Source organism: Petaurus breviceps, unplaced genomic scaffold (genome assembly GCF_028583685.1).
Source record: "Petaurus breviceps papuanus isolate PSGF00001 unplaced genomic scaffold, PetGlider_PUasm1.0 90503, whole genome shotgun sequence".
NCBI lineage: Eukaryota > Metazoa > Chordata > Mammalia > Diprotodontia > Petauridae > Petaurus > Petaurus breviceps.
In genome coordinates, this window is record NW_027187265.1 from 1,721,322 (window position 1) to 1,748,993 (window position 27,672).

The 27,672-nt window shown below is 41.3% G+C and overlaps 1 protein-coding gene and 1 long non-coding RNA gene across 6 annotated transcripts in view; one reads left to right on the plus strand and one right to left on the minus strand.

Moving 5' to 3' along the window:
- Positions 1-658: 658 nt before the first annotated feature.
- LOC138141832 (uncharacterized) lies at positions 659-25,412 on the minus strand. Of its 2 annotated transcripts, none has more exons than XR_011163285.1 (4): positions 24,574-25,412; positions 2,122-2,207; positions 1,418-1,572; positions 659-988 (listed from the first exon to the last, which is right to left on the minus strand). It is a non-coding gene; the product is annotated as an uncharacterized lncRNA (long non-coding RNA). The 2 variants fall into 2 exon arrangements; XR_011163284.1 differs by lacking the exon at positions 24,574-25,412 and adding an exon at positions 24,000-24,135.
- Positions 22,512-27,672, plus strand: part of STK35 (serine/threonine kinase 35) — a 54,765-nt gene continuing 49,604 nt past the window's right edge. The window contains exons 1-2 of one of the 4 annotated variants that reach the window (XM_069062710.1): positions 22,512-23,006; positions 23,700-24,333. In XM_069062710.1, coding sequence (XP_068918811.1) covers positions 22,686-23,006; positions 23,700-24,333 — 955 coding nt within the window. In that variant the 5' untranslated portion in view covers positions 22,512-22,685. Of the gene's footprint in view, positions 23,007-23,329; positions 23,502-23,699; positions 24,334-27,672 lie in introns of those variants that run through there. The other 3 variants (XM_069062709.1, XM_069062711.1, XM_069062713.1) reach the window with 3 other exon arrangements.

Sequence of the window (27,672 nt, forward strand, 5' to 3'; positions counted from 1 at the left end):
AGTCACAGGGGAATGAGACAGTCCAGAGTCCAGCCTGTAGAGGGATGAGACATGGCTGACCTGGGGGACCCTCCTTAAATGGAGGTCCCAGGAAGAGCAATGCAATCAGGAGAAGCAGTTATAGGGATAGAAGGTACTTTCAGTATGTTAAATACAGTTGGAGTGAGACTTAGGGATGAAAAGCTGGGGAGTGGTAGAGGGAAGTCTGCAGTACAGCCTGGAGAGGAAAGACAAGACAGAGACTTTAATCCTGGCTCTGCCACTTACTCTGTGTGTGATTTTAGGAAAGCACATCTAGCTCCACCTCCCAGGGTTGTTGTGAAGATCAAATATCATCATATATGTAAAGCACTTTATAACAATTAAAGTGGTACATAAATGTCAGTGAATACTACTAGTATCATTATAGTAGTGAATGCCACGAGGCCTGAAGGATTTGGGCTCACATCAACTGCCCTCTGCCTTGTCTTGAAGATTTCTCTCTAAGATTTCTCAGGATTGTGTTCCCAAACAGCTGTTTACACTTGACAACTTCAGAATTTTTTTTAATTCCCCCCCAACTTAACAGTATTTTATTTTTTCCAATTATATGTAAAGATAGTTTTCAACATTCACTTTTATAAGATTTTTATTTCCAAATTTTTCTCCCTCCCTCCCTCCCCACTCCTCTCCCCAAGACAGCAAGCTGTCTAATATAGGTTATACCAGTACAATCATATTCAATATATTTCCACATTAATCATGTTGTGAAGGAAGAATCACAACAAAAGGGGAAAACCATGAGAAAGAGAAAACAAAAAACAAAGTGAAAATAGGTATGCTTCGACTGCAGTCAGATTCCATAGTTCTTTCTCTGGATGTGGAAAGCATTTTCCATCACGAGTCTTTTGGAGTTGTCTTGGATCATTGTATTGCTGAGAAGAGCTAAGTCTATCACAGTTGATCACTGCACAGTGACAACTTTAGAATTTGGTTCATGTCTAAGTTTCTACAAAAAATGGAAAACAGACTTCAGCCCTCAAGCAAGCACTCAGGATAAAAACACATTCAACACAGGACAGGTTTGTTTAACCCAATGAAAACCACAAAGGACTCACACCTGCACCCATAAATAGACATGATTATTATCCTTCCCCCTCCATTAGGTCTTCACCTACAAGTCACCTATGAGGAGGGAATACATTCCAGACCTGGGGGGGTCAGCTGGGCAAAGACACAAATGTAGGAGAGGAAATATATCCTAGGCAACAGCCAGCAAGCAAGTCTGACCACAATAAGAGTAATATGTGAAAGAGCAGGTAGGAACCACACTGGGGTGGGCTTTAAATGCCAAGCCAAGGCACACAAGAGAAAAGCACTCAGGACCAACAGGGAGGCAATTCCATTCCCATAAACATGCACAATACTTATAACTCACAGCACCAGTGAAGAAAGCCTTGTTGGTTCTGCCACATTGTGTCTCTTTCCCTTTCTGCTCAATTCCTCCATTTTCACAGAAATTGGTGCTGGTACAGAAGTTCCTCAGCTTTATCTTCTCCATCTGGCATCAGTTCCTTAATGACTATGGTTACCCTGGAGAGGTCACATGGTTTCCTGGAGGGGCCTCACAAGTACAACAAGTACAAAGTCCTCCATCCAGTGACCCTATCTCTCACCATCTCTCTCTCTCTCTTCCTCCCTCCCTCCCTCCATCCATCTCTCCATAACTTTCTAATTTCTGGAATCTATATGTAGCTCTCATTTAAATATCAAGCCAAGAAGGTAGCTCAAAAGTGTGTGTGTGTGTGTGTGTGTGTGTGTGTGTGTAGAAGGAAGAGGAGGAAGAGAAATGAATCTTCAATCAACCAACATCATTACTTCTGTGTAAATGGGACAAGTATCCAAGAGGCAAATTTACCTCTTGTCCAGGACATTAGGACATACTGTCAGTGTTAGGACAATGGCTTCATCAGTGAAGTAACAAGGACTAGTGGCATTTATGTTCTGCCAAAGAATTGCCTTGATCTAGATAATTTCACACTTTGTTTTAGGAGGCTACAAAAACAGTGTGCAGATTCCATACGTGGAACCATGATTACAGCAAATGGATAAATTCTGAATGCTGTGGATAAGTTCACTTACCTTGGCAGTATACTTTCCAGAGATGTACACATAGACTATGAGGTTAACCCACACATTGCCAGAGCTAGCACAGCATTTGAGAGGTGCTGAAAGAAAGTGTGGGAGAGAAGTATTAGACTGAAGGTCTACCGAGCTATTGTGCTGACCTCATTATTGTATGCCTGTGAAACTTGGGCAGTTTACCAGCACCAAGCCAGGAAATTGAATAGCTTCCATTTGGATTGCCTTAGGAAGATTCTGAAGATCTCCTGGCAAGATAAGGCATCAAGACACTGAGATTCTTTCTTGACTTGAACTGCCAACCATTCAAACTCTACAGCAGACAGAGCAACTCCAATGGGCTGGTCAATGTTGTTTGAATGCCAAAAGTACATTTACCTAAAAGACTATTTTACAGAGAACTCACACAAGCCAAGTGCTCACATGGAGGTCAGAAGAGTCAATACAAGGACACTCTCAAGGTTTCCCTGAAGAACTTTGGTTATGGATTGTGAAAAAGGGGATATACTAGGACAAAACCACCCAGCATGGAGTGCCTACCCCAAAGAAGGCACTGTGCTCTATGAGAAAAGCAGAATCTTAGTAGCACAAAGGAAACATGAGATGTATAAATCCAGAGCCATCTCCATCTCAAATGTTCACATGGACTATTTGTGCCTGACCAGTGGTTGAGCCTTCTGAGCTCATATTGGTCTGATCATCCAGTCAAGCACACAGTACATTGATTCCAACAGCAAGATGTCATTTTGGTCCTCTTTGCGTATGAGGGATGAATGACAGCAGCGGCAGCAGGGAAAATAGTGCTGAATTTGGAGCTGCCAGATCTAAGTTCCAATCCCAGTTTTGCCACTTACCGGTTATGTGACCTTGGGCAAGTCATAAAATCAGTTGGGACCTCAGCAGCTCCTTCATCTGTAAAATGATGGGGATCATACTAGATGATCACTGAGGTCTAAATTCTAGCTCTAAAAATTGACTTATGATCCATTACTTATATAAGGTTTCCCAAAAGTCTTAGTGGAGTTTTAAGGTTTAATAGTTTAACCCTATTACCTTTAACCCTAGAAGGATATATGAGGACTACATTAACTGTAACATGAGATTAATAATTTCTGCCTATCTCACAGGGCTGCTGTGAGAATTAAACAAGGCCATAGATATGAATTGGTCTAGGGTGCTATTTGGACTCCTACCCTCTCCATGTCTGAAATTATGACCGTTACTCCTACTTTTTTTTAGTTCACCTTAAGTAAAATAGATTTTACTCTAGTCCCTAATATTAAGTCTGTGTGAAACTTTGTTATATTGTTAGATTCTGCTTTCTAATCCATTCTACTACCTGCTTCCATTTTATGGATAAATTTATAGCTATGATTGTTAATTGTGTATTTCCCCTCATTCCTCTCCTCATGTATTTTTTTCCTTCTCTTTCCAATCCACTCTTCTCTTTACAAATAAGCAGCTGGTAAAAGAGGAGTTTGCTTAACAGTAGTGATCTATAATTGAAGTGATTCATTTCTGTTGTTTCCTTTCTTCTCTTCCCTTTGTATTTTCTACTCTTTCCTTTTATCTTCCCTTTCACTGTCCACCCTCTGTTAGTTTTGTTTATGATTATTCCTTTACTCCTCTGGTACTTCCCTTAAATCCTCATTTCTCTTCTCTCCCTTTCCTAGTTCTCTGTTAAGATTAATTCTCTTTGTATGTGTGGATAGATGTGTGAGCATGTTCACCCTTACTCTGTCCAGTTCAGATGAAAGTGAGGTTTGTGGGATACCCCATTCCCCCTGACTACCTCCTCCATGTTCATATACTCGAAACAGTAATCCCCTTCCTTCCTCCTTTCTTCCCAATATATTCCTCTATTCTTCCCATTTCCTTCTTCCCCTAATACTCTCACAACAGAATTATCTCCCAGGTCCTCTTCTTGTCTTATTTAACTTTCTCTATCACCCTTGAAGACATTCAAGCTCTTAGAGAACCCTTATTTTTTATCCTCCTACTACAATGTAACAGTCCCTCAAAATGTAGTCACTTCCCATTGATTAAATGTATTTTCTGTGTCACTGTTCTGTCTTTTGACTTCTTCATTTAATGAATTCTGCTTAATTCTGGTCTTTTCATTAGAAATGCTTGCAAGTCCTTTATTTAATCAAGGGCCCATTTTCCCCCATAGAATCATACTTAGTTTTGCCAGATAAGTTATTCTTGGTTGTTAGCATTTATCTTTTGCCTTCTGGAAAATGGCATTCCAGGCTCTCCTCTTCTTTAAAATGGCAGCTGCCAAGATTTCTCATTGTCTAACTTGCCCTAAACTCAGGAAACAGAGGGAGGATTGATAAACCGTAGACTGAATCATCTTCTGCATACCTGGAATGGATGCCTTCTCCCATTTCCTTCTATTAAACTCCTTTCCATATAACACCTGATTTGTACCTCTGTTATGGCCTTATGGGATTCTACGGTATAGTATGGTCATTGGTTTCCCAGTCTTAGTTCTCCAACTATAGTGCCAGGTTCTTGAAGTCAGGGATTTCATTTTACATATCTCTGTATTGTCTTCAGTACCCAATCTGGCACTTAGCAGGTATTTAATAATATATTTGTTGGATTGTATAAGATGTGAAAAAAATCAAAGAGCTTGATACACAGTTTTATTTGCCATGTCCCTCCTCCCCCCTAAAAAAATCTTGTGCATATAACCATTCCCCATCCCACCCCAACCTCCATCTCAGAATCACAGAATCTCAGAATCTAAATTGTTGGAACCTCAGTGGCCATCCATGACCTCAAGACCAAGAACACACCTGAAAGAGAACCGCCACAACAATATCCCTAACAAGTGGCCATCCAGCATCTCCTTAAAAACCTGTGGAATCATTAGGTAGTTTTTCCTAACTGTGTCTTTCTTCAACTTCCACCCATTTCTCCTGGTTATGCCCTTTGGAATCAAACAAGTCTAATGAATCTTTCTTCTCCATGACATTCCTTCAAGTACTTAAAGATAGTCATCCTGTCTACTTCCTACCCCTACTCCTGTCCCCAGCCCTCTCTTACCTAGAGACTAAACATCTCCTGTTCATTCAAGCCATGCTCACAGGATCTCAAGGTCTTTCATGATCCTTTCATGATCTGGATACTCTCCAGTTTATAAATGTCCTTCCTAAATTGTGGTTTCCAGAAACAAACAAAATACTCTGTATGTGGCTGACTCAGGGCATGGTACAGCCACACTGTCACCTCCTTGTTATTGGAAGTGACATCTTACTTAATGTAGCCCCAGATCTAATAAGCATTTTTGACTCCCATATAACTCCCTTGACTCACACTGATTTTCTGGATCACTAAAATCCCCAAGTCTATTCCAGACAAAGTGTCATCTAACCATGACTCCCATGTTATATTTACTTTTTAACCTAAATGTACAATTTCATATTCATCCCTATTAAATGTCATCTTGCCAGATTTAGCCCCATGTTTTAGCCTGTCAAGAGCTTCTTTCTATTCTGTCATCTATAGTGTTAGGTATCCCTCCAAGCATTAGGTCATCAAGGAATTCTATTGGATGCCTGTCTTTCCTTCCCTTCATGGATCATCTCAGATATTACCTCTTCTTGTGAAGTCTTTATATCATCTCCAGTGCCTAGTACAGTGCTTTAAATACAGTGGGTACCTAACAAATGTTTGAATTGAAAAATGGATATGAAAGATTATAAATAATATAAATGGTAGATATTGTACATTTCTCTGGATCCTTTCTCCCACCAACATACAATATCTTGATAACAATTGCTAATATTCATATAGTCTTTTAGAAGTTATAAAACATTTTCATATGTATTTTTTACTTGTGCAATAGCATCTTATATGGATGCTCATTGTAGGTTCTCAAAGGCTATGTCAGCAGAATACAATTTCTTTAAGAATCTTCCAAGCTAGAGGGACTCTGAGTAATGTCCCTGCAACAAAATATGTTTGCTGCCTGAAAACCAGCCTAGTTTATAGAGACATTACCAATGGACTGACCACTTAATGATGAATCCTTCGGTCATGACAGCACATGAAGTATTAAAAAAAAATACAAAATGGTCCTTAGTTCTGGGCAGATACCCTTCTATTTCTGTAGTGATGGCAGAAGACATGAAGGGTACTAAAAATAAAAGGTTTTAAGTTGTCTATCAACATTAATAGTGACTAGTAAATGTGAAATAATTGTCCAAGGATAAAAGAATAAGCTTACTATTGGAAAAGCTGTCATGTCAATTTTTATATTCTCTTTGCAAATTAAACCTGGAAACAAAAGGAAGTTGCACCTAATAGAAAAAGAATTCACAGGTTCTCCTTAAGGAGGTAGATAACAGCATTGGTGGAATCAGTTTTATTTTACATCCAAAGGCAAAAACAACAGAAAAAAAATTCATGGGATAATTGGGCATGTTGCATTGCAGTGCTCATGATGAGTATTTGCAAAAAGACCAGTGCAAAGATAATTTCAGCTTAATGAGCCAACATCTGCTGCAGATGATGAGGAAGTAGAGAAATTTTTTAGAGAACTCAATAAAATGTTCTGAATCAAATCAACATATATTTTAATACTCAGTGAATTAAAATCAAAATGTGGGTATAAGGGAGAATGGCAAAAAAAATACATGGAAAAATATAGATCAGGAATTAGAAATAAAAGAGGCTAAAGGCTTGAAGACTACAGAGAAGCCTCATACATTCTTCAAAAAGAAAGTTGGAATATGGACCTGATAAGCACCAATCCAATAGCCAAAAAAAAAAATTTTTTTTAAGATAATATCGAAAGAGATAGGAAATGACTGGTTACCAGTAGAGGGGTTGTTCCAAATCAGTTGTCTGTATAGTCAGGCCATTTACTTGTTAGAGCAAAGACTGAAATCAATACCAACCAGCAGAATAAAAATGAGAATATATGGCATGCAATTAAGACAACTCCAACCTGACCTATTTAAACAAGCTGTTGAAGTAACAGGAAAGTATTTAAAAAAAACTGAATGTTATATAATTATGATGACCAAAATGGTGCATATGCTGTCAGATGCAGTCAAGTGTTGAATGATTTTGCTTAACTGTTTTATTACAAGGGAAGTCTCATTAAGTAGGGCTGGAAGTAAGGAAAGGTATATAATCTCTTAATTGCCAAAAAATGGTGGCTTTTTCTTAGTCCTATCATTTCTATGAAGTTTCTTTTTGATCATTATTTAGGATTTCATTAAATCTCCACTTGAGTCTACTTTTTATTCATGCTCCTTGAACTGGTTATTTTAATCGCTTTACCATCTACAAAGGATGTATTTACTATTTGGGCTTTTTGACATTTATTTTCTATATCTCTGGGACTAATACATGGCCAACATTTTAAAAATTTCCATGTGGTACTGAGAAATACATGTATACTTTAGCAATTTCATTTAAAAGATGCCAAAGTGTTTTAGCTCTAATTTTTCCAATAATTTGTTCAATTTGGTATTTTCCTTTTTGTTTGTCTTTTAGTTAGAGCTGTCCAAAAACTGAAAGAGAATCATTAAAATCTCCTGCCATTATGTTTTCTTGTAATTCAGTTAATTTTTCCTTTATGAAGTTAAATGATAAAGCATTTGGAGCATGTAAGTTTAATATTGATATTGGTTGTCTATGATTCCTTTCAGCATAATGAAGTTCCTTTATCTCTTTTTTGTGTCATGAATTTTTGTTTTAGCTTTGTCTAATAGCATAATTCTAACTTTTATTTTTTTTATTTGCTTGATACAGCCCCTCATTTTATTTTTAGCTTTTTATTTTCATTCTGTACCTGTCTTTGTTATAGCAAGGATAGAAATATTACCCTATGGTAGGTATTCTCCTATGCCACTGATTGTGCAATATACCTGGCCCTCACCCATAGCAATTGTTTTTTCCTGTTTACCATGAAATGTCTCTGGGTCTATGCCCTCCCATTTCTTCTGGGTGTCAGTCACCCCCAGGAGCTCTGATTCCCCTTCTCCTGAGTCAGGATAAATGTTTTCTCTAAACACCAAATCCCTGCAGATTATTTCTGTTGTGAGTCCCCACCTCCCATTGTAGACTACATCTCTCCCACAATGGGAGCTTCCTTTGGTTGGACCCCTTCCCAAAACTGAAATGAAATTTCACCCATTTTAATACTTTCCTTTGGCTTCTCAACCATCTCCTGTAAGATGTCTTCCTCCTGAAAAACTACATGATTTATTTGCCCTTCAATGTTAACCTATAACATATTCAGAGTACAACACATATTCCCTTCTATCTTCTTCATAACCTCTTGCCTTTTATGCACTTTTCCATTCTGTAGTTTTGTACCACAAAAAATCATTGATTTGCTTGTAAGCAGAGTGTTGTGAAGTTTAATACATGATGTTTCAGGACTGTTCTTCCATCATCATTTACTCTGTTTTAACTTCTACTTTCACCCTTGCCTCCTTCTGTATTTTTAGAAAGAACTTAATGTTCTCTCTTGTTATTTTGTTTTTGTTGTTTTCATTGACCCCAAAGGTGCCCTCTTCTTTTTAGTACTTTTCATCTTTTTGTTACCTGTGCCTTTCTTGGTTACTGTATTTGTCTACATTTCTTGTCTTTCTGTTGTCTGGGTTATTTGCAAAGTAAATAATCTGCTCAGGTTTGGTTTTCTTTGTTAGAATGCTTCAAATGCCTCTTTTTTTAATTGAACTTCTTTTATCACTGATCACTGGGTTCAAGTTTCATGTTACTTTGTGGTGTATTTTGAGTTCCATTGTTCTTTGTTACTGTTGTTCCAGTCCCTCTTGCAGTTTCTGTTGAGTGAAGGATAATCTTGTGTTATTTAAATTTCCTTTCTCTTATAATTTTAAGGTCTTTCTTCTGTTCTCTTGCAGAATTTGTTGTTTGTCACTAGAATAGTATCAGGTATTGATTCATCTATGTATTGCAATGTTAATTCATAGATACCTGCACTGCTTTAGATGACCTGGAGACCATATTCCTTTCTGTTATTAATATCTTCCCTACTGGCCTATCTGCTTTTATTCAGGGTCTTTAATTGAGTTTTCTTCCTCCTGATATCTCTAATAATTTTGGTCTTTTTTCTTTTATATTGTCTTTTGATAGAAGTTTCCCTGTAGGATGTACTTCAAAGCTATCTCAGCTTCTTCCCATACTAGTGAATTTTTATTTCATCCACCTTGGTCTCTGCCCCAAGTGACTTCTGGGGGGGGGATATAACTGGCCACAGCTAGATACCAGTCCCCTTTTATTCAGGCCTGGTGGAGCTACACACCTGATGGCATCCTATACCCACTCTCTGCTCCTGTTTGATGGTTGAGCTCTGCTGCAGCACAGAGTACTGCTAACCCAGCCAGACCAGACAGGCTTTTAGCTTTTAGAGGCATAATATGGGGACAGAATTGCACTCTGTTTCAAGTCAATGGGTTGGCTAATACAGCCCTGCCAGAGCTGGTGGCTATCGTAAAGTCAAGACAAAGCGGTATTGAGTGAGCTTGATGTGACATTGTTGACTATCTCATTCACCTGGATACTCTTTCTTTTCTGGGTTTTTGTGGCACTACTCTCTCCTGGTTCTCTTCCTATCTGTCTGACCACTCCTCAGCCACCTTTGCTGGATCATAATCCATATCTGTAATGGGAATGCAAATTTGGAAGATCTTCCCTGCCCCTAGGCTAAAATGCACCTGAAGCCTGGGGAGGGAGGCTTGTTTTTCAGTAGATACTTCTTGATTGGCCAGTGAGTCAATAAGGTTGTTACATTCTCTGAGCCAGGAGAAGGCTATATAAGCCCTGATGTGTAGGCTTTGTTTTGGGGGCTTACTTTGAGAAGTGTTCTGTGATTTGATCTGAATTCTGGGAAGCCGTTGTTGAGAGTCCCCTGGCTTTGAAAAACCCAGATGTGGAAACCCAGATGTTCACTGGGTATGGATGTAATGGTTGGACAGTTTGGAAATCTGTCTACTTGATCTGTTTCTGTCTTGATAATTCTGCCTGTATGCTTTGAAGTTCGGGGTGCTGACCTTTTTCCCCTGAACAAGGTAAACGATATATGTCTGACTGATTAAAGTAAGCTTGTTAACCCATTTTGAGTTGCTTTCCTTTAACAAAGCAGATCCAAGAACCTGTATAGGCAGCAAACCCTGAGGACGTGCTTGGGGTGCTTGCTGCAACAAAATCATGCCTTTTAACTGTGGGTGTTCCCCAAGAGTATGCCCTTGGCCCCTTTTCTTCTCTTCTCCCTCTATGGTCTCTCATCCCTGTTTCTCCATGAAATTATCAGCTCCCCCAGGTTTAACTATCATCACTAGGCAGATGACTCCATGCTTTATATATCCAGTTCCACTTTCTCTTCTGAGCTTTAGTTCTGCATCACCAATTGCCTATTGGTCATTTCATATTAAATGTCCTAGAAATATCTTTAATTCAACATGTTCAAAACTGAATTCATTATCTTTTCCCCTATGCCCTTTCCTCTATTAAACATCCCTGTTTCTATTGAAAGGACTACCATCTTTCTAGTTTCCCAGATTTATAACATCGATACTATCCTCAACTTTTCACCTTTCCTCACTCCACAAACCCAATCAGTTGTCAAATTTAGACATTTCTACTTTCACAATATCTTTTTCATCTAATGATGTCACTCTACTCATACAATCAATCAATTAATAATAAATCAATAAACCTATGTACTAGACACTATGATAAGCATTAGGGGTACAAAAAGAGGCAAAAGACAGTCCCTGAACTCAGGGAGCTCACACTCTAATGGGGAAGACAACATGTAAACAAATATATACAAACAAGCTATATACAGAATAAATAGGAAATAAAATAGAGAAGGCACTAGAATGAAGAAGAGTTGGGAAAAGTTTCCTCTAAAAACGACTATCTTAGTTAAGGTCCTTTTCACTTTAGACCTAGATTATTGGGGGTGGGGGTCACTAAACTTCATTTTTCCAATTAAGCATTAATTTCCTCTATTCCCTTACCCCCACTTAAAAAAAAACCTCAAAACAAATGTGCATAAAGTTAAATAAATGCCCACATCATGCATGTCCAAAAATGTGTCTCATTCTGCACACTTAGTCCATCACCTCTCTGTCAGAAAGTAGGCAACATTCTTCATCATCAGTCCTCTAGAATCATAGTTGTTTGTTTTAGTAGTGTTGTTAATATAGTATAAAATATTTCCTTAGTTTTGTTCATTTTTACTCTGCATCGGTTCATATAAGTCTACCTAAGTTTCTCTGAAACTGTTCATTTCATCGTTTTTAACAGCCCAGTAGGAGTCATTCAGATACCATAATTTATTTAACCATTTCCCAATTGATGGAAACTGCCTTGGTTTCCAGTTCTTTTCTGCCACAAAAAAGCTACTATAAATATTTTTGTACATGTGAGTTATTTTCCTCTTTCTTTAGGGGTATAAGGAGAGAGAGAACAAACATTTATTATGATTAAACTCTACTATGTGCTAGGCACTGTGCTATTGCAGTATATATTAGATCAAAGAGCATTCATTATTTAGTATCTTTGGGGGCATAGTTCCACATTACTTTCCAGAATAACTCAGACAATTTACAGATTCACCAATAATATATTAATGTGCCTGTTTTCCATAGGCCCTCCAACATTTGTCATTTTCTTTTTTATTTTGTCAACTTTCTCATTCTGGGGGTGGCCAGGCAGCACAGCGAGTAAGAGCACTGGCTCCAGTGTTGGGACGACCTGGGGATTGAATCCGGGCTCAGACACTTAGCACCACACCCAGAAATAACTGGCCATGTAACCTTGAGCAAGTTACTTAACCCCAATTGCTTTAAACAAACAAACAAACAAAAACTTTCTCATTCTGATCAGTGTGAGGTACAATCTCAGAGTTGCTTTAATTTGTATTTCTCTAATTACTAGTGATTTTGAGCATTTTTTTAAAATGGTAATTGTTAGCTTGGATTTCTTCCCTTGAGAATTGCCTGTTCATATACTTTGGCTATTTAATCAGTTGAGCAATGGCTCTTGTTCTTATAAATTTGGATCAGTTCCTTTAAATATCTTGGAAATGAGACCTTCTTCAGAGAAACCTGCTGCAAAGATTTTCCCACAGTAATCTGCTTCCCTTCTCATTGTAACTTCATTAGTTTTTTTGTGCAAAACCTTTTAAATTTATAATCATAACTGTCCACTAGGATCTTCTGTGATCTTCTCTTTCCCCATTTGCTCATGAACCATATCCATAGATATGAAAAGCAACTATTTTATGCTCTTCTAATTTATGTTGTGATCTTTTATATCTAAGTCACTTATCTATTTTGGAGCTTATCTTGGCATATAGTGTGAATTGTTGTTCTAAACCTAAGTCTTTCCAGACTGCATTCCAGTTTTTTCCAGTAGGTTTTGTCAAAGAGTGAGCCCTTACCCCAGTATATAGGTTCTTTGGGTTTGTCAAGCACCAAACTACTAGGTTTGTTAGCTTTTATATGTTGTGCATCTAATCTGTCCTACTGATCAACCTCTATTTTTTTTAACCAATATCAATCATTTTAATGAATACTGCTCTATAGTATAGTTTTAGATCTGGTACTGCCAGACCCCCTCCCTTCCTTTCCACTTTTTTTTAATTACTTCTCTTTAGATTCTTCTACTTTTAGATTCCTCCACATGAGTTTTATTATTATTTTTCTAGCCCAATAAGGTAATCTTTTGGTAGTTGATCAGTACTGTGTTTTTTTTCTGGATAATTTAGTAATTTTATTTATTTTTTTTTCATTTTTCAAATGCTTTGTTAACTTCTGATTTACATCATTCATTTCTGCCAGATTTTGAGTTACACATTTTCTCCCCGTTTTTCCCCTACCCACTGCCCCAAAATAGCAGTCCCACAGGATATCCCCTCCTCCAATCTGCTCTCTCCCATATTTTCTCCCATACCCCTTTCGACTTTTCCAGTAGGGCATGGTGGATCTCTATGCCTCAGTGCCTGTATATCTTATTTCCCAATTATATGTAAAATAGTATTAATAATAGTATATATATTAAACATTTGATTTTAAAACTTTGAATTCCAGATTCATTCCCTTCCTCCCTTGTCACCCACCCTTACTGGGAAGATAAGCAGTTCAGTATCGGTTGTACATGTGTAGCTAATGCAAAACATTAACATAGTAGATATATTGTAAAAGACTGACTATATTTCCCTCCCTCCTATCCCACATCTCACTTATTCTATTCTCTACTTTGATCCCATATCTTTTCAAAAGTGGGTGCTTCCAAATTCCCTACCCCCCAGCCTGCCCTCCCTTCCATCATCCCCCCTCTCATCCCCTTCCCCCCTACTCTCTTGTAGGGTGAGATAACCTATTTAGTATGTATTTCATTCCCTCTCCAAGCCAAATTCAATGAAAATAAGGTTGACCCATTCTCTTTTGCCTTCCTATTCTTCCCCTCCATTGTAACCATTTTCTTCTTTATGAGATATTTTACCCCATTCTGTCTCTCCCCATCTCCTCTCATTATATTCCTCTCTCACCTCTTAATTTCACCTTTTAAGTATCATCCCTTCCTATTCAATTGGTCCTGTGCCCTCTATGTATACCTGTAAACATATATCCACACATTCACGTAAGTATTCATATGCCCATATACCCTCATATATATATATATATATATATATTCCCTTCAACTATTTTCATACTGAGAAAAGTTTCATCAGTTACAATTATTGTTTTTCCATGTAGGAATGTAAATAGTTTGACTTTGATAAGTTCCTTATGATTTTTTTTACCCGTTTACCTTCTCATGTTTCTCTTGCTTCTTGTATCTGAATGTCAAATTTTCTATTCAACTCTAGTTTTTTCATCAAGAATGCTTGAAAGTCCTCTATTCCACTGAATGATCATATTTTCCCCTGAAACATGATACTCAGTCTTGCTGGGTGGGTGATTCTTGGTTTTAATCCCAGCTCCTTTGACCTCTGGAATATCACATTCTAAGCCCTTTGATCCCTCAGTGTAGAAGCTGACAGATCCTGGGTTATCCTGATTGTGTTTCCACAATATTCAAATTGTTTCTTACTGGCTGCTTGTAATATTCTATCCTTGATCTGGGAATTTTGGAACCTGGCTATAATATTACTAGGAATTTTCTTTTTGAGATCTTTTTCAAGAGGTGATTGGTGGATTATTTCAAACTTTATTTTACCTCTCGTTCTAAAACATCAGGGCAGTTTTCCTTAAGGATTTCTTGGAGGATGATTTCTAGGCTCTTTCTTTGATCGTGGTTTTCAGGTAGTCCAATAATTTTTATATTATCTCTCCTGGATCTATTTTCCAGGTCAGTGGTTTTTCCAGTGAAATACTTCACATTGCCTTCTATTCTTTCATTTGTTTGGATCTGTTTAACAGCATCTTGATTTCTCATAAAGTCATTAGCTTCCATTTGCTCCAATTTAATTCTGAAGGAATGATTCTCCTCAGTGAGCTTTTGAGATTCTTTTTCCATCTGGTAAATTTGGCTTTTCAAGGCATTCCTCTCCTCATTGCCTTTTTGAGCCTCTTTTGCCATTTGAGTTAGTCTATTTTTTAAGGTGTTATTTTCCTCAGTCAGGCTGTTGACTCTCATTTCATAATTTTCTTGCATCATTCTCATTTCTCTTCCCAATTTTTCCTCCACTTCTCTTATCTGCTTCTTAAGGTCCTCTATGGCCTGTAACCAGCTCATATTTTCCTTTGAAGCTTTTGGTGCAGGAGTTCTGACTTCACTGTCTTCCTCCTGTTCCATGCTTTGATCCTTTTTGTCCCTAAAATAGGAGTCTAATGTTGTGTTCTTCTGTTTGCTTTGTTTCGTTTGCCTGGTCATGTTGCCACTCAGTTACTTGACTTTTGGGCTTTTTGCCATAGTAGGACTTTGCCACCATAGAGGGGAGTTTCAAACCAAATGCTGGGGTTTTCTCAGCTTCTGGAGGTATGAGGTGGGTGCCCTTGCTGAAGCCTCCACACACTCCAGCAAGCTGGACACGAACCCCAGGACCTCCACCGTAGACCGAAATCCAGATCCAAGCAGGTTAAAGCAAGAGCGATTACCCCTCAGACTGGTTGCTTGTTCCCCCTACACTCTGCAGGCCAGGAGCTAAAGCTGCCATGTGGGGGTGGCTGCACAGCTGGGCTCCTCAGAGGCTTCTCACCCTGGGGGCAAAAGCCCATGCACTCCCAACTACTGGGTCCCAAAGTCCACACTGCACTGACCTCTCACTTTGTCCTTAGCATCTATGTGTTGATAAATCTGGAAACGGCCATAGCTGCTGCTGATCTGGAGTCCCTCCAGACAGCAGCTGGTCAGGCCTGCCCTGGGGCTAAAACCTCGGTGTGGAGCTGGGCTCAGCTCCCAGATTGCTGTGCTGGCTGATTCCTGCCAGCCTGCCAGGCTGTCCTCAGCAGGAGGTTAGCTTCTCTGTGTCATTTTGTGGGTTCTATAGCTCCAAAGTTTGTTCAGAGTCCCCTTATACATGAATTGGGGAAGGTGGAAGCTGCAGCTGATTGGAAGACCTGCTTCTACTCTGCCATCTTGACTCCGCCCCCATCTGTATTGTTACCTAGACTTGACCTTCCTGTCATGTCTTTCCCTACTCCAGTTCACACTACATATCAATGCCAAAAGGATTTTCCTTAAGCACAGATCTATGTGACCCTTTCCCCTCCCCCCGCCCCTCTCCACTCAACCAATGCAAGTGCTTTCTTATTTGCTCCTGGGATAAAAATGTAAACTCCTTTGTTTAGCTTTTAACATCCTAACAACCTGGCCCCAATCTATTTTTCCTCCTTCAGTGGTTATCAATTCCCTTGCTTGCCCTTTGCAATCCAGCCAAACTGGCCTTTTTATATGACACTCCACCTCACACCTCCATGCCTTTGTACTGGCCATCTGGGAGGAGAAAGTGAGGCTGGTGACCTTGCACAGCACCCCCTCACTCAAGTCAACTTCAATTCATGTCATCATTTCCCTGATGCCATAGTCGTCTTCGACAAACACAATTTATACTGGCCATCTTCAATGCCTGGAATGTCCTCCTTTCTTATTTCTGCCTCATATAGGCCCTCTCTTTCTTTAAGATGCAGTACTATCTTGTGTATAAAACTTTTCTTGATCCTCCTACTGCCCTCCTTCCCAAACCACCTTGTATTTAACTCCTTTGGGTATATATGTGTGTAGATGAGTATATACATATTTTCACATATATTATTCATTCACTTTATATTTATGCTTTGTATATTTTTATATATACTTGTTTCCCTAGTTTGAATATAAGTTTCTTGAGAGTAGGGATTGTTTTACTGTTTTCACTTATATTCCCAAAGCCTAGTACTGTAATAGGCACTTAATGAATACTTGATATTAATTGATGTATAAGACAGTGAGAAGCCTGTAAACAATAGCTAAAGAAACTTTAGTAGACAGGAATAAGGAGAGAAACCATAGCTGTCTCACTTCTCTTACCTCCAAAGGCCTCTGGGTTCTCTATATAGGCAAGTTTTTGCCTTATCTTGCCCCAAACCAGGGATTCGTGCTACCCATCAGAGATCTCCATCCTATGTTGCACAGTCTACTCCCCTAAACTTTCAGTTTTCCTTTATATGTCTTCTCCCTATAGAATATAAGTTCCTTGCAGGCAGGCAGAGTCTTGCTTGCTTGTCTTGGTAACCCTAGCACTTAGCCCAGTGCCACCTAGAACATAGTTAAGTGTGTTTAATAAATGCTTGTTCACTCTCTCCTCTCTCTCCTCTCCCTCTCCCTCTCCCTCTCCCTCTCTCTCTCTCTCTCTCTCTCTCTTTCTCCCCCCCATGACATAAAAACAGAAAATACCAATAAAATCTTTTTTAAAATGTAGACAGTCAAACTAGAAAAAAATTAGCTATTTGATTGGTTTTGCCGAACTGGTTTTTTTGTTTGTTTTGCCGATATAAAAGTAAAAGGCATGAATAATTTTTTTTAAAAGATAAATGAGTTTTGACCAAAAGGATGAGATATGGGTAAAAAAACAAAACCAAATCAAAATAGATATTGACATAGATGATTACCATTTCCAAACACAGTCTAAACAATGCGCCACAAGGAGAAAACCAAAAATAATCTAGTTACTACTTTGTTAGTCAACAAAAGATCTCCTTGCAAGCCAGTTAGTTAATTCAAATTTATCTACTATGCACAAGTCATAGTGCTAAGCATTGGGGACACAAAGAAAGGCAAAACAACAACAACAAAAACCCCAAACACACAAAGAAACAAACAAAAACAGTCTCTGCTCTTAAATTGCATCTGGAAGAGTCATGCTTTTGCAAGCAGTGAGGGGTGCATGAGAATTGCATGAACAATCCTCAAGCTATCCGAAAGCAGGACACCAAATATTTGGGAGAAAACAATGGCCATTGGTTTTTTGGTCCAGACTTATGATTTCCCTGTTGTGGTAAACTCAGAGTATGACCAGTCCTTCCACTAATACAGATAAGATGCCCATATATATCTTTTAGTATTATCAAAGAAGGATATTAATAGCCATTTACCCAAATGTTTTATCTACACAATTGTTATGAGAATATTCTAAATAGATATTACAGGCATCCTTGATAAAGGTATAATTATGGAACAGGCAGACTTTTCAAGTAATATTTAATAGCAGACCACATCTTTATTTAAATAATTGACTGAAAGATGTACAGAATACAAGATTACACTGTTCTTTGTGTGTGTTGATTATAAGGAAACATACTGATTCAGCAGAATAAAATGCTACTTTAAAGGCCTCTGCAGAGTATCTCTAATATGTTATAAATCCTACAAGATATAATATTTAAAATTCTATATGCTAGGATAAGTTAAAATCCTACCAGATTCCCTGAAAAATACAAGAGATGATTTTGTTTAGTGATCGTCTAAGAGGCAGCGTGATACAGTGAAAAGAGCAATGGATTTGAAGCCTGAGAACCTGGGTTCAAAACCTGTTCCTGATGATATTCACTAGCTGTGTGATCTTGGGCAAGCCATTTAATTTCCCCAAGCCCTTAGTTTCCGTCAGAAAAATGAAGGATTTAGACCAGGTGATCTTAAAGGTCCCTTGTGGCTCCAAGCCTACGATTATTAATACCAGATGAGACATAAAAGACACAGATTTGGCAGAGATGTTTACCAGTGTCATGGAGGATGCCCAGTGAAATACTGCAACAGAAGAGAGATTTCCTGTGAGTGGCCTTTTTGGTTGTGAACAATATGGTAAGGATGAATCAAATTCCAGAGCACTGGCCTAACTATTCACTTGGGTCTTGGGGAGTTAGATCAACAACCCACAGAACCCTCATTTGGGGTTTTCTTAGCAAAGATACTAGAGTAGTTTGACATTTTTTTTCTCCAACTTATTTTACAGATGAGGAAACTGAGGCAAATAGGGTTAAGTGACTTGCCCAGGGTCACACAGCTATGCCAGCAGTCAGATTTGAACTCAGGAAGATGAGTCTTCCTGATTCCAAGCCCAGGGCTCTATCTACTGTGCCACCTAGCTGCCCAAATACAAAATACAAACAAAATAAATGCAAAGTAATTTGGGGGAGGGGCGCAAACCGGGGAGACCTTGGAGAAGCTCAGGATTCTAGCCTGGGAGCTGGGGAGGGAGCACTTTCAAGGTAATTCTTCTGCCCTTTGTAGCTGAACACAAAAAGGCCCTCTACAATAGATGTCCTCTATTGTTCTCTCCTCTCACTCTCTTCCTGATCCTCTGCAATCTGGCTTCCCACCATTCTGCTGAAACTTCTCTCTCCCAAGTCACTAAAGATCTAACTGCCGAATACAATGGCCTTTCCTCAATCCTCCCCCTCCTGGACCTCTCTGCAGCCTCTGACACAGCTGAGCATCCTCTCCTCCCTGATACTCTCTTCTCTCTAGGTTTTCAGGACACTATGCTCTCCTGGTTCTCCTATCTGACTGCTCCTTCTCAGTCTCTCTTGCTCCATTCTTCTCCAGATCACACCTTCTACTTGTAGGTATCCCTCAGGGTTCCGCCCTAAGCCATCTTCTCCTCTCCCTCTATATACTACTTCACTTGGGGATCCTATTAGCTCCCATATGGACTTAATTATAAACACCTTTATGCTAACGGTTCTCAAATCTGTCTTTCCTGCCCCAGTCTCTCAGCTAAATTCCAATCTCACATCAACAACTGCCTTTCAGACATCTTGAGCTGGATGTCCAGAGAAATTTTAAATTTAATTATATCCAAAACCGAAGTCCTTATCTTTGCCCCTAAACTCTCCCCAACTTCTACTTTCCCTACTGCTGTAGAGGGCAACCCCCCCCCCCCAGTCCCTCAGGCTCACAACCCGGGTTTCTCACTGTCTCTCACCCCTTATATCCAAGCTGTAGCCAATATCTGTCGAGATTTCATCTTTGTAACATCTCTCAAATACACCCCCTTCTCTCTTCTGACACTGCCCCCACTCTGGTGTAGCCCTTATCACCTAACACCTACACTATTGCAATAGCCTGCCTCAAGTCTCTCTCCACTTCAATTCTTCCTTTATTCAGTCACTGAAGTGATTTTCCTAAAGCACAGGTCTGATCATGTCACAGCCTGACCTCCCTAATCAATATATTCCACTAGCTTCCTATTGTCTACTGCAGGGGTGGGGAACCTTTGGCCTTGAGGTCACATATGGCCCTCTAGGTCCTCAAGTGTGGCCCTTTGACTGAATCTTTGTTCTGTGAAGTTTGGATTCAGTCAAAGGGCCACACTTGGGGACCTAGAGGGCCACATGTGGCCTCGAGGCAGCAGGTTCCCTACCTATGGTCTACAATAGAAACAAATACAAAATGCTGTTTGGCATTTAAAACCCTTCATAACCCAGCCCCTCCTACCTTTCCAGTCTTCTTGGTCTTACTCCCTGACAGGTACTCTTCAATCCAGTGACTCTGGCCTCCTGGTTGTTCCATGAAAGAGACACTCCATTCCTCTGCTCTAGCCATTTTCTCTGGCTGTCCCCAACCTGGAACCTTCTCCTTCTTCCTTTAAATCCCAACTAAAATCCCACCTGCCACATGAAGCCTTCCCAACCCAATTCTAGCACCTTCCCCTCCTTTAATTATTTCCTATTTATTTTGTACATCGTTCGCTTTCTATTTGTGTATATCTTGTCTCCTCCATTAGATTGTAAGCTTTTTAAGGGCAGAGGCTGTCATTTGCCTCTTTTTGTATCCCCATTTTTTAGCACAAGTACTTAATAAATGTTTACTGACTGATTACTAATTGGTTGAGTGGAGAGAATATCAGATAAAAAGACATCATGAAGGTAGAAATGTCAAAATTGGCAACTGATTGGGTTTGTAGAGTGAGGAAAGGTGAAGAGTTGAGGATAGGGTCAGGGTTATAAATCTGGGAAACCAGAAGGATGGTGGTCCCTTCAAATGGGGAAGTTTTGTTTCCTTTTTTCCTTCCTTTTCTTCCTTCTTTCTACACATATAATAGATACATACAGGTACATTTATCACTTAATATTGATTGAATGGGGTGGCTAGGTGTCGAAGTGAGTAAAGCCCCAGCCCCGGAGTCAGAAGGCCCTGAGGCCCTGAGTTCTGTTCTGACTCAGACACTTAGCACCCCCCCACACACACACACACAAAAAGCTAGCCCTGTAACCTTGGGCAAGTTACTTAACCCCAATTGCTTAAAAAAAAAATATTGATCAAATGATTAGATTTAGAATTTTCCTGATAGCCTGGGCTATAGATTGAACTTGAACCCAAGGCCCACCTTCTTTACACACTTACATGCTTCCTGACTCCATTTCACAATCATTAAAGCTGAAAGTCATAGTCACTGAATCATAGAACTTGAAAGATGGAACACGATAAACATAAAAAACAAAATAAGAGGTTGCATTGACTTTGTGGATAGAGTACTAGCCCTAGAATCAGGAAGATCTGGATCCAAATTTTGCCTCAGAATCTTACTGTCAACCCATAACCTCCTTTGGCTATAAATAAATATACACATGCACACATACATGTACATACATATAAACACACATATGTGTATATGCATGGATGTATATGTATACATATGTACACACAGAGGTTGTAAGCATGCTTCGAGTCTCTCCTTACTCTAGCCCATCTTCCACTCAGTTGCCAAAGTAACTTTCATAAAGTATAGGACTCACCATATCACTATTTTACCCAATAAAATCTAACAGCTTTCTATTACTTCTAGGATCAAATACAAATTTCTATGTTTCTCATTTAAATCTTTTTTTACCTTTCCATCTTTCTTATACATTACTCCCCTTCATGTTCTCTGATGTCCAACTAAACTGGTGTTCTTGCAATTCTTTACACTGTTGCATTTCCTTTTTCAGTGCCTGGATAAAAGTTCTTCCTCTGTACTAGTATGAGGCCTTTTCCTGGTTCCTCTCCTCTTTCAAGGCTCCATCATATTTTATTTGTATATATCTTGTTTAGAAATGTATTTGTGAGTTTGTCTCCTCCATTACAATGTAAGTACATAGCAAAGACACTTTCTTTCCTTTTTTTTTTTAATTCAGCCTTAAGCACAGTTCCAGATGCTTAACAGGCAATTAATACTAGTTGACTGAATGATTAAATTTGGCATTTCTGGAGGGCCTAGGCTGTAGATCAAAGTTGAACCCAGGTGTTCTTTATTTCAAGGTCCACTTTCTTTGGGCACCCACACTATGCTTCCTGACTTCATTTTATAATTACAAATATGGAAGCTAAAGCTGAAAGTCAGTCACGGGATCACAGGATTTTTTTTTTTTAACAACAAACACAAAAATGAGAAGTTGTATTGACTTTGTGGACAGAGTACTGTCCTGGAGCCAGAAAGGTTTGGACTCAAATTCTTCCTTCATATTCTTACTAGTTGCATCACCCTGGACAAGTCACTTAACCTCCTTTGTCCTCAGTTCCTTATCAGCAAAATGAAGGGATTGGACTAAATGGCACCTAAAGTGCCTCATAACTCTAAATATAAGATTCTATGACCTACATGATATCTTTACAATATATACTTAGTTCAGAGGAGGAAACTGAGGCCCAGGGAGAGGTTAGGGACTTGCCCAAGGTCACTGCAGAACCAAAAACAAAACAGGGATCTTCTGTCAAACCATGAATTTTTATACTATGGTACCCTGACTCTCTCACAATCAAATAATGGGAGGAGGGTGGGGTGTCGGTGGCAGATTAGGAGGGGTTAAGATGAGCTCTGCCCCTGAGGGGGAGAGCGCAGGAGCGATACTGATTGGATGGAGGTGGGGGCCGGGCCGGGGGGCTATGCAGTGCAATCTCGAGGCTGCTGGATGGGAGGAGAAACGACTAGAGGAGGGAGGGAGGGCGGGGCCGGCCAGGGGCTCGCTGGGATTTCGCGCGTCCTCAGCTAGGAGGCGGGTTTTGCGCAGCTCGGGCTAGACTCGAAAGTGCATTGGTCCGGCAGCTGCAGCTGGAGCCCTGGGCAGGCACCAAGGCTGAGCCAGCCCAAAAGACGCCGGGGGATGGGGCACCCCGAACCGACCCTGCCCCCGGCGCCCGAGGCGGGCCACGCCAGTTACATAAAGGGCTTATATAAAGGGCTCAGCCGGCGCGGCCACATGGGCTGTAGCGAGAGGAGGTGCAGAAGAGGCAGCGGGGCCAACAGCTGCAGGTGCCCGCTCTTCACCACGGACGCCATACCTGCAGCCCCGGCCCCGCCAAGGCCGCTCTGGGCGGCTAGGGCAACCCAGTCCCCGGGGCATCCCCAGGACGGAGCGGACCATCATCCTCAGAGGGGGAAGAAGAGGAAGAGGGCAGCCCAGGGACGGCAGGGCTTGAGCCAGGTAAGGATGAGATCCAAAAAGCCGTTGGTGGAGCCCCCGGGCAGAGTGTTGGCGCTGCCTCTAGGGTGACCAAGACCCTAGGGCCCCGGGGGAAAGAGACACCACATCGCGCACCCACCCACCTCCTGCCCGAAGTTGGGATGGTCCTCTAGACTCCACTCCGGCTTAATTCAATGGACTGTTTACACTAGGGAGAATCCATCGCAGCTAAAGGTGTGGGGGAAGAGCGAGAGGGAGCGGGCTCAGGGGATGAGAGCAAGACGAGATAAAAACCCATGATGAGACGTCCTTATTCTGTTTTATAAAATCTTCACCATCATTTTCCCCTATCCATTAAGATAGATTGAATAACTAGACAGGTGCTTTTTGCTTCTTTCTTTCCTCCCCCACACAGCGGCTCAATGGTTTCGACCTTCCCGCTTTCCCCCCATTCAAGCGGCGGCCGCTGCTTCAGGCTTAAAGGGGCCGCCGCTGGAAGAGGAAGAGGAGGTGGAGGTGGTGGAGGAGGTGGAGGTGGTGGAGGAGGAGGTGGTAGTGGAGGAGGAGGTGGTAGTGGCGGTGGCGGTGGTGGTAGTGGTAGTGGTAGTGGTAGTGGTAAGGGTAAGCAGTGTGGCCTGCGATTCTCACCCTCGCCCCCACCTCCCCCTTCTCCTCTACCCGGCCTCCTCGCCTAACCGATTCTTTTGCTTGCAGGTCCCAGCCCGAAGTCCCGCTCCGCCGCGTCCCGGGGCCGGACGGAGGGATGAAGAAAGGGGGACCCCGGCAGCGCCGTTGCTGCTCCCCCCGCCGCCCGCAGCCATGGAAACGGGCGAGGAGGACGGTGTTCGCCGAGGGACACAAAGCAGTGAGCGGAAAAGGCGAAGCCCAGGGCTCCGGTCGCCCAGCGCAAAGCTGAGGCCGGCGGCAGCGGCCCAGGCCCAGGCTCAGGCCCAGGCCCAGGCCCAGGCCATGGAGGCCGCCGCAGAAGAGGAGGCGGCCGCTGGCAAGGCCTACCTGGCGGCGGCGCTGAGGCGGCGGGAGGCGGCTGCGCGACCGCGATATAGCCTGCTGGCGGAGATCGGGCGCGGTAGCTACGGCGTGGTGTACGAGGCGGTGGCCAGGCGCAGCGGGGCCCGGGTGGCCGTGAAGAAGATCCGCTGCGACGCGCCCGAGAACGTGGAGCTGGCGCTGGCCGAGTTCTGGGCCCTGACCAGCCTTAAGCGGCGCCACCAGAATGTGGTGCAGTTCGAGGAGTGCGTCCTGCAGCGCAACGGGCTGGCCCAGCGCATGAGCCACGGCAACAAGAGCTCGCAGCTGTACCTGCGCCTGGTGGAGACCTCGCTCAAAGGTAGGCCCGCTGACAGAGCCCCTGGCTCCCCGCGCTCCGGCCTCCTTCGCCCCCCCCTCCCCCTAGCCCACCCGCCTGCCTGCTCGGCCCTCCGCGGGTCCCAGCCTGCTCTCAGCCTCGCGTCATTCATTCCTCCACCCGCCGCCTGGGTAAAGGGAGCCTGGAAATAACCTTTTGTTTGGTGGCTCCCAGACTTTTACAACCATCACTCTAGTCTTCACACCTGTTCCACTGACTTACCTGTAGCCCCAGGGCCTTTAGAATTCCTCCCTACCATCTGTACCCAGGGGGCGCCTAATACTGCACCCTTCCCTGTTTTCTGCCTCCTGGGATCCTGACTCTCAGTTTCCTTTACAGTTTTCTACCTTCCCGGGGTCGACCTTACCTGCCCCGCCCCCCATCCTATTATGCCCCAGAGTGCTTCATAAGAATACGACTAACAACCTATAATAGGTTACTTTTATATTCACTTGGAGCAAGTAATGAAAGTTTTGTTTACACAGGGACCTACTAGTAAACTGAAGTTCTTAGAAGTGAATTTGCTTAGTCCTGTGGCTTTGTAGATGGTTGTGTTGGAGAAGTCTGAGCTGGAACCTAAATTTTCCGACTTTGAATGCACTTTTTACCAAAAAGCAGTTTGTCAATGAGTATATACTGTGCCAGGCACTGTGTGCACTAGGGGGTGTGGGCAAAAACAAAAACTAAGGAGTTTACATTCTATCAGTGGAAACAGTATGTGTACAATAAATTTTTTTGAAAGTAATTTCAAGTATGGGGGTCAAAGAGTAATTCGCAGTTAGGATGGAATCTGGAAAAGACCTTGTGTGGAGGGAGTAGGATTTGAACTAAACTTGGAAACTAAGGGATTCCAAGGAGGTGGCAGGAGTGGGGAGTGAGTTAAAGGTATGGAGAGAGCCTTGCAAAGGTGCAGAGATGGGCAACAATGTCATATATAGAAAGTAAGCTAGTTTGGTTGGACCCTAAGAGTTCTTAAACTAAAGTAGAGGGAGCAATAAACCTGGAAAGGTACTTGAAACCAGATTGTGAGGGACTTTAATTCCAAATGAAAAAGTTTGTACTTAATGCTAAAGAAAGTTTGAGCTGGAGAGTGCCAGGGTCCTTATCATCAGCTGACCTGTGCGATTTAGGAATATAACTTTGGCAGCTATTTGGGATGGAGGAGAGAGAGATTTAGGGCATTTGCAGTGGTCTAGGCATTGGTGATGAGGGCGTGAACTAGAGTAGTGGTTGGGAAAGCTGAGAGAAGGGCATGCATGTAAGATGTGGAGGCACAATAGATAAGGAGTTTAGGATGAGAAAGAATTGGGAGTCAAGAATGTGTTACGGTAAAGATCACTATTCTTTCAGCTTACCCACATCCTTGACTTCTAACTCTAGTAGGTAAACACTGACTAGGATTTAAAGAGACTTATTTCCCAGTTTAGGCTGTTTCTGTAGGTTCATCTGTTCTCATAGGAAGGTAGATAAACTACCTAAAGCCCTGTATTTTGTATCTCCTCTTCTGGGTATTGTAGTTAGAGCATTGAATTCAATGCTGATTAGACACGAAAAGTTTTATTGAACTCTCAGTTTCCTCATTCTATAACAGGGGATTAAAAATATTTTCCTTACCTTTAGGTTTGAGCTATCAGGGCATTTGTGAGGAAAGCACTTTTCAGAGCCTTATAGAAATGTGAACTTGGCATATATGTGGAGTTCTTCCCAAAGAAGATCTCATATTATATATATTAGCTATAGATCAGCTATCCCTCTGCCCACTCAACACAAACAAGTGCTTATGTCTTCTGAACAGACTGTTTCCCACTAAACTCTTCACATTTTTATTTTTGTCCTATAAGTCCACCTATATTTTCCCTGTTATATCTACTTTTGATGTGTTTCTGCACTTTTGAATTGTGCTGGGACACAAGGGAGGGCAACTTGAAGGACTGCCTTTGTTCAATACACATTCACTCTTCTCCAGAGTTCATTGCCAGTCATGAAATGAGTCGAGTTTGTAACTTCTAGATGATTTCCCTCTGGCCTTTAGTTTCCTAGGGAATAGGATTAGACGTCTAAGATCCCTTCCACCTCTGAATCATGTAATTTGACTTCTCTGAGCCTGTTTTCTTTCTCTCCTCAGCCTCCTGATCATACATATACTCTCAGGTCTCAGAAATAGGACCTTTGCTAAATAATGGAAACTTGTTGAAAGTACAAAATGAGGTGCCTTCATCTCAAGAGAGGGCCCGCATCCACAACAGATTAGTGGATGAGCTAGCACTTGAATTCATGTTTCTGAGTACCTACTGGGATTTAGGGTTTTTCCCATTTTCCTGACTTGGCTTAGCTGAAAGAACCTATCTACTAGTGCACATGGAGTTTTATGTTGGAGTATGGGAAAGTTTTAACTTGGTTTTAAAGTTTGCTTCTGAGATCCCATGATTCCATTTAGCTAATGCAACCCATACCTGAGCCAGAAACCCTTTCTCTAATATCCCTGACAAGGGGTCATCCAGCTTCTTGAATATCTTCAGTAACAGGAGCTCTTTAGGTAGCTTATTTATCGCAATGGGAAAATTATTTTTAGACATGATGATCCCATGTTCATTCACTGGGGTGTGAACCCAAAATACTCAAATTTAGCCAAGGGCTTAGAGCTACAGAAGGATGAATATACCATGAGGGGGTGGGTATGAGGAGAGTAGGACCTTCTGGCTGTATCTTTATGACCAGTACCCATGTGGGTCTATATGCCATATACACAGAGCATACCCAGAGTTTCCAGCTAGAACCTGGTCTTTCTGTAACCTAGAGTTCTCCCAAGATAGAACTTTCTTTTGGGGTAAGTCTGTGTATATTCAGGTTCAAGTGCTTATCAAGTGTGGGCTCTTTACTCTTTAAAGTTATTGCCAGCAAAGATTGGGTTTGTGACATGCTAATGAGTAGATTAAAAGGGCATTTAGGTAGTCTGGCATAGTGGGAAGAGCACTGAAATAGTCACCAGACTGATTCTCGTCCTGAGTGTGTGGGCCCTGAGCAAGTCACTTAGCTCAACTTCCTCTGCCATGAAATGAGAGTTCTAGGAGAGAACAGTAGGAAGGCTGCAAAGAATGACAGACAAGCAAGTAAACTTTGAAAATTACAAGTTGAATTTATCATATGATTTAAAAGAAAAGCAAGCTGTATATAAGATCTGCAATTTCATGTACAATCCTCTTTCTGTTCTGTGTTTGTGGAAATGCCTGTGTGATTTAGTGTTTAATTTCAGAAGGAAAACAAATACATTTTTTTAAAAATACAAAATGAGGAATTTGGTCTGGATGACTGATAAAGTCT